At 38.0% G+C, this 13,002-nt stretch overlaps 1 protein-coding gene across 10 annotated transcripts in view; it reads right to left on the bottom strand.

Annotated features, from left to right (window-relative positions):
* ADAM28 (ADAM metallopeptidase domain 28) overlaps positions 1 to 12,356 on the bottom strand; it is a 77,350-nt gene extending 64,994 nt beyond the window's left edge. For 8 of the 10 annotated variants that reach the window (XR_007457997.1, XR_007457998.1, XR_007458000.1 and 5 more), the window contains exons 1-2: positions 12,182 to 12,355; positions 6,549 to 6,652 (exon numbers count right to left, since the gene is read on the bottom strand). Coding sequence is in view for 5 of the 10 variants with exons in the window: in XM_049631593.1 (XP_049487550.1) it covers positions 6,549 to 6,652; positions 12,182 to 12,236 (159 nt within the window). In the remaining 5 variants the exon portion in view is untranslated. Of the gene's footprint in view, positions 1 to 6,548; positions 6,653 to 12,181 lie in introns of all 10 variants that reach the window. The other 2 variants (XR_007457999.1, XR_007458001.1) reach the window with 1 other exon arrangement.
* Between the last annotated feature and the right edge of the window lie 646 nt (positions 12,357 to 13,002).

Raw genomic sequence — 13,002 nt, 5'->3', positions numbered from 1 at the left:
AGTCCATATAATAGCAAATGTCTGCTTCTGGCCTCTTTTAACAAATCACACAACTCTGCCACCTGAATGGACAAATTACCTGAGACCTGTATATCCATCCATCTATCCATCCATCCACCCATGCATTTTACAAATATTATTTCAGTTATAGGCATGATATATACCAACATTATTTGAGTTATAAGCATGACTCTATTTGGTTCCGGAAATTCAACTCTAAGCAAGAAAAAATTGATGCCAACTGTCAGGAAGCTTAAAATCTTGTGGAAATACAGATAATAAAAATGATTTATATGATAAGGGACATAAATATGAATGCAGTGTAGGGTGTCTAACATCTTAAGGTCAGAAAAGGCCTTCCTGAGGAAGTAACGTGTAAGCCGAGACATGAATTAGCCAGGTGAAGCAGGGTGGGGAAGTTATTTGAGAAGAAGGAATAGTAAGCACACAGACCCAGAGACCTCAACGACTCTTACGGATGATTTTTGGTCTGGAGGTCTTCTCAAGGCTAAATGGAAGCTAGAATATGGACGAAACAACAGAAATATGTATCCGAAAGCAGAAAGAAGTCATCAGGAAGAAAATAAGTCTTAGGAGTTCAGAATGGGAAAGTATTACCTCAAATAAACCTCATGGAGAAAAGGAGAATGGTTGGAAATTGAGATTTTTCTTTATATACAAGAGGAGATAGGACTGTACAGAAGTGTGTTAAAGAAGATGTTATTGTGTACTGAATGTTGATTCTGTTCTATAAAACAGTGAATCTAAAAACTCACTGCGGAGTGCCAGGACATTGTTATTAAAGAGATCTAACTACGGCAGACCGAATATGACTGAGTGAGGTTTTCTCTGCTTTTCTTCTCTCCTCCGTCTCCTGGCCAGAGCAATACCTGAGCTCAGCAAGGGACAATAGTGAATTTGGGCCTCCAGATCAGGAGGATTGTGCCGGGGTTTGCCACCTCCAAAGTCAACCATTATGGCCCACATTCCCTTTAAATGATCAATTATTGGAGTCTTCTCTGAAGTCAAAAACTCCTAAGTACAATGTATGGATCTAGATGAGGAGAGGCTGCTGTAATTCACTTCATGTTTATAAACACCAGGAGCTGGGGGGGAAGAAAAGCCTGAGGGTTGAAAATAAAAATTATAGGGAATCATTGTAACCACTTATTATTCAGGTTTAAGAAAGGCCAGATGGAATTAAAATATTTGGAGGATAGTAAATGTAATCTTCTACCCAGAAGAGGCTTCCAGATATGCATTTCCTGTTAGCAATGGATTTTTGTAGATTTTCACCTAAAATTTATTTGGTGGTGGTTTTAGAAAAGATTGTTGCTTTTGGACTGGAAGTTTTAGCCAACACTAGCATAGAGATTATAGATGAAAGGAAACAGCAAGGAAGAAAACAAGTCTTTATGAAAGAGGGTGTTCTAGGTGATGTTATAACTGTACTTTCCAAGTAGAAGTCCATGGTGGAAAGCAATGCCTGCTAATAAAAAGCGTATCCTACTTGTATACAACCCAGGTCCTGAACTATGGGTTAGGAGAGGAAAGATGCACCTTGATTTGGACAGTGTCCACTAGATGGAAATTATTTGGAGCCCAATGAATAAGGTTAGCTGGCCATAAGGACATACAAATAAACACTTCCTCCAGGAGAAACACCATCCATGGGTAAGGTTTAGTGGGTGGATTGAGAAGGCCACCATCCTGGACATTCCTGGGAGGGGAGCAAGAGGATGAAGTCAAGATGATGCCCATGCACACAGAAAATAAATAGCCAAGGAAGCCCTCGAAGTCCCAGGGAGGTGTGGTTCCAGTAATACAACTGTTGCCATGACATACAGTAGTCTGAGGCCTCCAGAAACTCTGGTGGACCCAGCTAAGGCCTGAAATTGTTCCCAACATAAGGAAGGTACTGTGCCGCCAGATGTTTTATTTTGTGACATGAGCCAACAGCCTGGCAGTTTTGGCCTCAAGGGAAGTGTGTGGGCTCTATAGGCAGACTCCTGGGAAGATAGGAATTACCTTTGAATATTAAGTTCCCAACACCCGGGACCTTAATTAAGTACTTACTGAATACATTTATATGCAGATATATGGGTAATATATTCCAGTTACACTAATTCATGGATGTGCCCATTTGTTCATTTGTTTATTATCCATTTGCTCATTTATTCAACAAATAGTTATTCAGTTTTCCTTATGCCATGCATACGCAGCATAACCAAAAATACAATAATGAAAAAAACATGCAAGTTTCTACTCAGCCCCTGAGTATTCCCTCCAGAAAATTTTTCAGAGGACTATTTCATGATGCCAGGCATGATGAAGTCAGAAGGATGGGGCCATGCTCTTGGCACAGCTGAAGGTAAAGCCAGTGCCTCTGTTCTCTAGACCAGTAGAGGGCACAGTTGATTAATAGTACGTATGTTGTTGATAGCGCTGCTATTAAACATAGGGGTATATGTGCCCCTATAAATCAGCACCCCTGTATCCTTTGGATAAATAAACAATAACCAAATTCCAGAAAGAGCCCAAATGTCCATCAACTGATGAGTGGGTAAAGAAGGTATAGATAGATAGATAGATAGATAGATACGGATATAGATATAGATACACACACACACACACACACACACACACACAATGAAAAACCTCTCCGCGATGAAAAAGAATGAAATCTTGCCATTTGCAACAACATGGATGGAACTGGAGGGTATTATGCTAAGTGAAATAAGCCAGGCAGAAAAAAGACAGATATATCTTTGTGTTCATATGTGGAATTTGAGAAACTTAACAGAAGACCATAGGGGAAGGGAAGAAAAAATAAGTTGCAGAGAGGGAGACAAACCATAAGAGGCTCTTAAATACAAAGAACAAACTGAGGGTTCATGGGGGTGGGAGGTGGGGTAGGAGGGCAGGGAAATGGGTGATGGGCATTGAGGAGGGCGCTTCTTGGGATGAGCACTGGGTGTTGTATGGAGGTGATGAATCACAGGAATCTACTCCCAAAGCCAAGACTACACTGTATACACTGTATGTTAGCTAATGTAACAATAAATTATTAAAAAAAATAAAAAAATATTTAAAAAATAATAGTAAGTATACAAGTCCTCATCTTCCCTGCTTTGAGAAGTGATTAATTTCACTGAGAATGTATATAACATCTTCAGGATGTAGAGATCCCTTCCGTCACATGCATTCCAAATTCTAGTTATTTTGAATAATTGCTAATCAATTCTTTGCACAAAGAGGACCAATAGTCTCAATGCAGAAGCCACAAAGAGAGCTTCTTTTTTTTTCAATATATGAAATTTATTGTCAAACTGGTTTCCATACAACACCCAGTGCTCATCCCAAAAGGTGCCCTCCTCAATACCCATCACCCACCCTCCCCGCCCTCTCACCCCCCCCATCAACCCTCAGTTTGTTCTCAGTTTTTAAGAGTCTCTTATGCTTTGGCTCTCTCCCACTCTAACTTCTTTTTTTTTCCTTCCCCTACGAAGATAGCTTCTAACAACTTGGCTTATTTGTATAACAGAGTTCTTGTTGGCCATAAGCTGTATGTGAACAAAAAGAGAAGATTCTATGTAAGGGAAGAGAATGTGCCTGCTGCATGTTAGATAGACAAGGAGGCCCTGGCTTCTCTGGTCTATGCTTGTGAAACAAGTGTCATGGCAGAACTCAGCAAGCCTGACCAGGCAGGACTGAAATTTCAGACATGCAGCAGCACAGGACCTTATATTTGTAGACAGAACACGTTCATAGGGACGTGAAAAAAGCCCCATGGTATGATCGCCACCTAGAATACAGGGCATTGTTAAATCTGAATTCCAGATAAAGTGAATAATTTTTAAATACAAACATGACCCACATGATATTGGAGATGACGTATACAAAAAAAAAAAAAAAAAAAGCTTTCATTGTTTATCTGACATCCAAATTTAACCGGGTGTCCTGTATTTTTATTTGCTAGAATCTGGTGATTCTATACACAGTAGTCCAGGCACTGTAAGAATGAGAGCTAGACATCTGTGACGAGGGAAAGGAGGTGAGATTCTGAAATATCAGAGGATGAAAACAGTGACTGGGAAAAGCAGATCAATGCCTTTGGAATGATTCCTCAGCCAGGAATTGTTTTTAGTGGTTTTTAATGGTTTGATCACATTCTTGCTGGCCGGTACCTCAAAGGCATCAACCAGCACCTGAGAACATCAATGCTAGTTGAATAATACTAAAAGGCAAACATGATTGAGTTACATGTATTTGTGAGATGGTCGGAAGCATTCAGTCCTCGCCCTGTCACATTCTTCATGGCTAATAACATGTTGCCTCCTACTGTCGACAACTGAAGGCAGCAAGGAGACTCTTGCAAATATACTCCACAAAACGACAAAAATAAAAATAAAATTCACCATATAAAGAAACATTAAAGCCCTCTAATCGTTTAGGCACATTTCCCTCTGGTTGTCTATGGAATTTGGTGTAATGTTTTTATTTCCTCCAAAAGGTAAGATTGATGTGTTCTGTGGGGATTTCCTTGAATCAATGAACATTTATGGAATACCTTCCATAGGACACGTTGACAGGTGAGGGTAAGGAGGAGCAGAGGCATGTTAAAGGTAGAAAAAAAAACACTTTTTTTTATTGACGTGGGCAGTTTCAACCCAGATGAGAAGATTAAACTTATTCTCACAGTTACTTGGACACACACACACACACACACACACACACACACACGATAATGATAGTGAAATCAATATTAAGAGAAAATCAAGAGCCAAATGGTGTAACACTGACCGTTCCTGAAGCATGAGTCCAGGAAAAGGATCTATCAGTACATATACAAATATTCCATGTTTACTTTACAAGAATAGAATATGAACTGGGTGTTACAAATGGGGAGAACATGTTAAATAGGAAAAAAAAATCCATAAGAAGGGCCGAGTGGTAGAAATAAACATATTACCAAGAAAGGCTTTGAGATTACCAAAGCTGACTAAAAAGGAGGTTGTGTTGAGAAGCAGAAAGATAACAAAACGGCTTAATAAACCATTCTATTAAGCAAAAGAGCCATGACAGTTAGTCAGAAGTAGAAGGTGATGAATTATATAAGACAGTGCCATAGCATAATCATGAGCAGGGAGTTAATTGCATCCTGCTTTGCTTTGCACGTAAGTCTTCTCCAAATAGCCATATAAAATAAGCATTCCTATTATTATCTCAATTTTAAGATGAAAAAATTGAAGCTCATCAGTGTCTAACAGAGAAAATTAACAAAGTTAAGATGTGAATGTAAACAAGACTTCTGAATTCGGATCCTTTACACTTTTACTATGAATCAAGGAAACATAAGGCTTATACAATCCGTGAATCAAGTTGTGGACTAGAAAAATAATGTATTGGCAATAAATATCAAGCACATTGTATCAACTGCATCCATCCACTCAATTCTTCCAAAACTTAAGATTGATCATCTAATAGGCGTCAGTAATGATTCTAGAGTTTTTCAACAAAATAAATTGTTCAAAAGCTTAAATTTGTTTTATGAGGGATTCACTTTAAAACACTGGACGTGTATTAACTTTCCTCAAAATATTCAGTGACAAAAGGTATCTGGCGTTTTTAAGAGAATACTGGAAAGCATTTGAAGAAGGCCATACTGATGAGGAACCCAGTGCATACAGGTCCCATTTATATTTACCAGAAACATTTTGTTGAGAGAGAATAATTTCAATAAACAGGGTCTCCTATGGGTTCTGCTATTATAAACATGTTTGCTTTAGAAGAAATCATCTGTGGGGAAGCTTATCCAGTGGGGGGGATATGTACTCCCAGTGAATTGCATCTTACAATATTTCTACAAGTTATTATTTATGTCTCATTTATCTGTATTTTTCCTGTCTCCTAGCAGAAGACTCCTGAGTGCAGGTAATGAGAAAACTGTTGAATGGATCATCATGTTTTAGCTTTTAGCTTTTGACTGAGAGACTGTGTTGTTTCATTAAGTAGTAAGAATTCTACAAACTTTAATAACTTTCTCTTTAGGAAAGACAAAAATAAATTTCATGTTTAATTACAGTAATTCATCTTAATATGCATATATATATATATTAATTGATTCACAATATTTTATTTTCTACTTCAGTTTTAATGTTCATGGTTTTGTTTGTACGTGTGTACATAGATATGCAGATGATCGATAAGTAGATAATAGATAGATAAAATAAACTGTATCTCATTTCTTTGGAAGTACACAGAATTAGAAATTACCATAAAAGTATTAAGGTTTACTCTCTGTGTGACCTTGGACAGTTTATTTCAACCGTCAGAACCTTAATCTGCAAAATGAGGCTCAAAATAGAACATTGAATTATTGTGACGATTAATAAAAATAATATAGGTCAAATAACAAATGAAAAAGTCTCTATATAAATATAAATATGTGTATATATTTATATATTAGAGTTATATATCTATATGTATACCACCTGTAAATATATGCATTTTTTTTTCAAGACTCTTTGTTAAGTCAAAAGAAGTACCTGTTGTTCTGGCTCCTTGACCTCTCTTTTATGTAGTGAATGAAGTCTTCTGGGATAAACCACTTCATAGTTCTTCACTCCAGAGAGTTCTTTTATCGCGTTTACTGAGGAGGGAAAAAAAGGTAAGAACTGATTGAGTGAAGCAGAAGAAATAAACAAGCCGGTTGGTAATAATTAGCCGTATTGCATTTCGGCAATAATGCCACATACAGAGGCTTAACTGAGTTTTATGCCAGAGTGATTTAAGAGTAGAGAGACAAAATCAGAAACCCACTCTTCCTCTCAGATCTTTAGCCTAGACCTTCGCATACATCCCCACTGAAAGCTTGCAAGTGTATCTCTATTTGGTGAAAGTATTTCTTTTGGATTTTTCCATTTCTCTTTGCTACCTTGAATCTTCTGCGGAGGAACGTAGCAAGCAATACAGGCCAGCACAGGAAGGCAGAAACCAAACTAATCTTCTAAGACAATCTTCTATCAGTGTCAGCATAATTGAGTAGAAGTACTCTGAAAACTACACAGTGTTACAAAAATGAAATCAATGATGTATGCCATTTCTGATTCTAATATTTTTTCGTATTGTCCAATAGCAATATTCTACATTAACGAAGAAAACTATGATGCAGTAATAAAGCTCCAATGCCAGCTCCATAGAATGCTTGGCTTTTGCAATACAGGTAAATTTATTTTTGCATACAAAGCATGAAAAGAATAAAATTAGAGAAGCAAACAATTAGAACACTATTACTGGTCTGGAAGGGAACTTTGAGCCTGGAGCCATATGGAAAGACAATTGAACAGTTACCTCATCCAAACCTTCTATCTATATTTTGAATTCTCATCTCAGCATTGTTTCTACAAGTTATTTTTGAGATGAATTCAGTTTTCCGAAAACTAACACTGAATTTTCTATTTTCTTTTTTATTTTCCCACTTGATGGAGTCCTTCCTCCGTGTAGAATAGTGTCTAAGTAAATGTCAATAGGTCAGCTCTTTGGCTTCTGAAGGGGCTACTGGTCTACGCAGAATATAGATGCAGTAGAAACCAAAAATCAAAGTATGGGCCCAGGCTGGCAATTTACTAACACTGTGGTCTGGAAGGGCTTTAGTTCTCTGGGTAATGACTAGAGTGCTTTCTAAAGATAATCCCAACTTATTAAAGCACTCAAACCTAAATTCTATGGTAATATAAATTTATATTATTTTTTGATCTTTTAACAAATAACATTGAGTATTTTTTGTCAGTCATATTGGGTGACTTGTACGCTTATCCCAAAGATGTACCAGAGAGTATTTTTTTAAATGTTGTTTAGAAACTAAAACAGAAGGTTTAATTTTTTTTTAATGCTTATTTATTTTTGAGACAGAGAGAGACAGAGCACGAGCGGAAGAGGAAAAGAGACAGAGAGGGGGACATGGAATCCAAACCAGGCTCCAGGCTCTGAGCTGTCAGCACAGAGCCTGACGTGGGGTTTAAACTCACAGACCGCAAGATCATGACCTGAGCCGAAGTTGGATGCTCAACTGACTGAGACACCCAGGCGACCCTAAAGCAGAAACTTTAAAAAATTCCTAGTTATGTCCATTTTCTTTTATCATTTTAGGATGGCTAAATGCACTTGACCACTTAAGAGCCATTGGCTAAATCTCATTAGGTAAAAACCAGTCCATTAAAGGGATATGCAGTAGCTTTTCTTTCAATGAGATTTACTTGAGATTTACTCTTAAAAACATTTTGAAAACATTTAAAATCATGGAATCAACCCTAGGATACTGGAACTTTGAGTTTGGTTCTAATTTTTTAATTGGTTAAAAAGAAGATTAAATGACCTTTAAGGACAGTTCATGTAGTCCATGTTTTTCTGCAAACAAATACCGAATTCTCTGTAATCTCTTTGAAGAGATGAGGATCATTTGGATAAAGTTTTAATTGGTTTTGATAAAATAAGTCTCATTACATAGACAAGACTTCAAGAACTAGATAAGATACCTCAAGACCTTCTTCTTGCTGTTGCAGAGATAATCACTGGGCATTTTTATTTCTATCGAATTTATTTTTTTGTAAAGGAAAATAATAAGTATTTATTAACAAATTTTATAACAGAAATTAAAAAGCCTAAAGGAACATTAAATCGATCATTTTAGCATTGAGTTAAAATTTTCCTAATTATCATAATTATGTCAAAATAATAAGATGCCAAGAGGTTCAGAAAATTACTCTTGCCACAAATTAACTGACGGTATTGACACAATTCCCTGAAGCTTCTTGCAAACCTGTAATACCAAACAGGCACACCATAAGGCAACCACATGCTGTCTTGTGGGTTATGTCCAATCAGTGCAATTAGTCCCATTAATACGGACTTCATGAAGCCATATAGTCACCAATGTGCAGCCAAAGTAACTCTTCCAACAATGCGGTTTGAAAATTGGTTTTCATCCATGATACACTATTCCAAGAGTAAATATCAGCCCAAGTTGCCCTTGGGTCATAAAATAATAACTATCCGGCTGATTCTTTTTATCAAAGCAAAAAATGATAGCACACACACATTCCCCTTTCAGAAGGGGTGAGGGAAACAGGCCATCCGGCCAATGCAAGTTTTCGTGACATATACACTCATCTCCATGCTTACTACTTAGTATCTAAATCTTAACATTTCATGAAATCGGAAACTACCAATTGACTTATATGAAGTCAAATATGTACATTAGCGGAGAAATTTACTTCCAGCTCTTTGATGGCTGCACACTTCCAAATGGCAAATAAAATCCATCAACAAAGAAACCAGAATACTTCTTGAAAAAGCCTCTGGCAGCCTCTCACTATCTTCAGTGTGCAAGCAACAGATTTTCGGCTCTTCCCAAGCTCTTGCAACATAGTACATTCTCTACAGGAAACAGACTTTCTCTTAATGGCTCTTATTTTTGTGGGACCAAGAAGGCCCCTGAAAGAATGAGATTCAAATGATCACAGATTACACAAGTTAGAGATACACAGCAGACCGAAATATTGTTTGGCTCAATCATCCATAAGGTTGATGGAAATGACGCAGCCTCCTCCCAGCTGAATAAAATCAGGCTAATTACTTGGAAGCCTGTGGAACAAACACAACTAACTGCCATCCTGGGATTACACAAATCCGAGATGTAACACAATATGTTTCTACTAATTCATTTTAGTACTCGCTTTCTCTCTCTCCCACAGAACTCACACGTTGGATTACTTCTGACCAGCAACACTAGATGGAGAAAAAACAAAACTATTATTTTAGATTGCCTGAGATAATTATTTTACTGTATATTGGCTTTAGAAAAGTGAATACTCATTGGCAAGATTAATATAACAGGCACTGGTCTGGATTGCCACATTCTGTTTTAATGTGTTTGGGGGCAATTTTGGAGTTTAGCACATTTGTATATAATATTTGGCATTTTCATTTTTGATCAAATCTGTTCCAAATCGTTTAAAGAATGTCTTTCCAAACTAAACACATGACATTAAGCCCTGGATCAGAGTTTATTCAATATTGACTTCAGATCTGGGCTACACTGCACCCCCTCAAACTCTGGTGATTTGGAGCTTAGTGTAGTAAAAGTGACGGCAAACATCGAGGAAAAATGCATCCTCATTAAATCTATCATTTTGGCTATGAAGATTAAATTATAAATGCTTTTGAGGCTCATCTAGTCATTTTATGAAGATAAGAAAGAATTGTTAATTTGAAGCAAAATAATTTTAAAAAGTACTGTACCCTCTGGATATCCTGTTGAAATATATTAAAGAACTTTCTCTTTTGTCAGTGCACGTACATCTCACCCCCAAACAACTGTTACATCCTTTTAAATATTTGGGTTTTTTCCTATGATGAAATCCTAGAAGTTATTTTTCTCAGGGGATGGTGAAGTGCGTACAAACAGCTGGCCTAATTATACTTCATTCTTTTATTTCATGTCTATGGAAACTGGGCACAAGTCGTGGTCCGAGGCACATATTTTTTCTTTGCATGGTGGGGACAGATCAACAAAAAGGAAGAGATGAGAAAATGAGAATTGCTTTATTTTTTACATTCTGGCTGGGAAAGAAATCCATGTAGGAATAATATCAGTAGGAATAATACTCACTGCCAAGGAGACAGTCTTGAAAATAAAAAATGGAAGGTAAAGTGGGGGGGGGACTCTCTGTTCAAGATAGAAGATGAGGGGGTAACGGTCTGTCGGTCACCCTGTTCTCACAAGAGATATTGCAAACCCTCTGTCCCTACCACCAAATACTTGAAGACATCACGGTTTTAGGCATGGTTTCTAAGGAAGCTGTCCTTGGTGCCATGTTGTGAATGCAAAGACGAGAGAACAGAATCAGCTAGTATGCCCAATGTGGTGAAAAGCCTGTCATGTGGGTGGACTCCAGGATTAGCTGTTAATGGATCCTGCTTGATCTTTATGCTGTTCAATAAAGCTAGTTCCCAAGCAATTCTCAGGGTCCAACCAAGTGAGGGATCCCAAAGAATTTTTAGAGATAGCACTTTTGGAGACATGTAGGGAAAGAAGGTTTCTATTAAGGTTGACTCCCAAAGTAGAAATTGAAGTCAATAACTTAAATGACCAGTACAGTTCTATATTTAATGATGTGAAGTAAAACTCTCACAAGCCTGGAAAAGAAATCAGAAACAGTGGGGAGGAGGTGGGGAGAATTACTTTTAGTGACCAAGTAGGGAGAGTGTGAGAGAGAAGAGAATCTTTCCCTCCCTAACACTATACTTCTTGTTGATGATCTGTTCCCATTCCTACGTCTCCGCAAGCACTCTAAAACCCAAGAAAAGATTGAATGGGAAGGATTTTCACGCACCGAAGCTAATGTGGTGACTTAAATAAGCTCTGGAAATAGAAATAAGTTAAGGAAATGTGTTACCCAATTAAATTTAACCAACATCTAATTGGTGAATTTCTCAGAAATAGAGGGACATGCCAGAAGTGACTTATTACGGAGAAGTAAAATTTCTCTCCTTTTGAAGTCTTACATGTTTGATAACCAGCAAAATAGAAATAAATGATCCATTTAAGCTTAACGATAACCTTGTTTTGATCAGGTAATAGCACAATGCTTTAGAAAGATCAAGCTGGTCACCTGTTTATTCTTAATTAGTCATACTTATTATCACCAGTAATGGCAGGACCAAACATCAAAACGTGCACTCAAAAGGAACAGGACGAGCCAAACTGGTCCCTATAATTACAGCAGATACTTTCTGAAAGCCTTGTGCACAGCGGTAGCTAGTCAAATCCGCTGCGTCTTTACTGCTCTGAAAATGACAAGCGGGATTTGACGAATTCCACTTTGTGACACGAAGATCATATTCTCTGCTTCAATTAAGCTGTATGAAGTTTTCCCTTTGATGGCTATGTATTCCCATATCAGACATAGGAAAATGGATTCAAGTCGTCTCCTTCCCCCTCCTTTACCAGGGGGGTTCCCAACCGTCCCAACCCCCCCCCCCCCAAACAGCAGACTAAAACCAGCACAACTGGTGAGTAAAATTGGTTAAAAAAAAAAAAAAAGCTATTGAGAGAAGGTGAAAAGCAAGCAGTTCACTGGCATATCTAACAGAACCCGAAAAGGAATTAAACACCGACCTGGAACTGGAGAAAGGAGGAACGTGACTGTGACCGTCAGAAGCCCCTGCAGCATGCTGGATGAGCCCAGGGGCAGAGTGCCTGCCCTTCTCGCTCAGGGTGCACTGCTTGATCTGTCCCTGACTCCTCTCAAGTGAGACAAAATGAAACTCCCAGGTTCATTCTTGTCTCTGCTTCAGGAAGTGTTTACTAAAGGTGTTGCACAACCCTGAAGCTGTTGTCCTGCAACAATGGCCCTGCAGGAGGAAGTTCTGGCTGCCTCCTGGCTCTAAGGCTCCTTTACCATAAGCTATTGTTTCTCTTTCGTGCTTCCCCACATTCCCCACTCTGGAGTAGTACATTTCCAGTATATGACTATAGCCCACGAAGCTACCTTGGGCTAACTGGCTTGGATGGACCTTGGTAAGTGTGCACATTTATTATGTATGTTATAAATGTATGCAAATTTTTATATATGTATTTGCTATGTATTATATATGTATTGCTAAATATATGCTATGTTTACAGATGTATTTGCTATATATGTATTTGCAAATGGCATTCTTCCCGCACATACAGATGCGGTTCAGTGAAGCAATTTCTAATCCACTCCAATTACTAGATAAAATTCTCTTTTCCAGTTATCTTGTATTCTGTTCTCCCACAATGGTGCTCTCAGGGAGCTTGAGCCATCCTGAAATAAGAATGTAGGACAATACAAGCTCAAGGTTGTTCAGATCTCCAAGGGCATCTTCAGTATCATCACTAACAACGAGGAGTGGGAAAAAGCCTCCCACTTTAGACTCAAAGGACGTAATTTCCAGAAAAAACCTTGAGGGGCT

The sequence above is a fragment of the Panthera uncia genome, chromosome B1 (genome assembly GCF_023721935.1).
Source record: "Panthera uncia isolate 11264 chromosome B1, Puncia_PCG_1.0, whole genome shotgun sequence".
Classification (NCBI taxonomy): domain Eukaryota; kingdom Metazoa; phylum Chordata; class Mammalia; order Carnivora; family Felidae; genus Panthera; species Panthera uncia.
The sequence above is the reverse complement of the archived record's forward strand: the minus strand, read 5'-3'. Positions and strand labels throughout refer to the sequence as shown.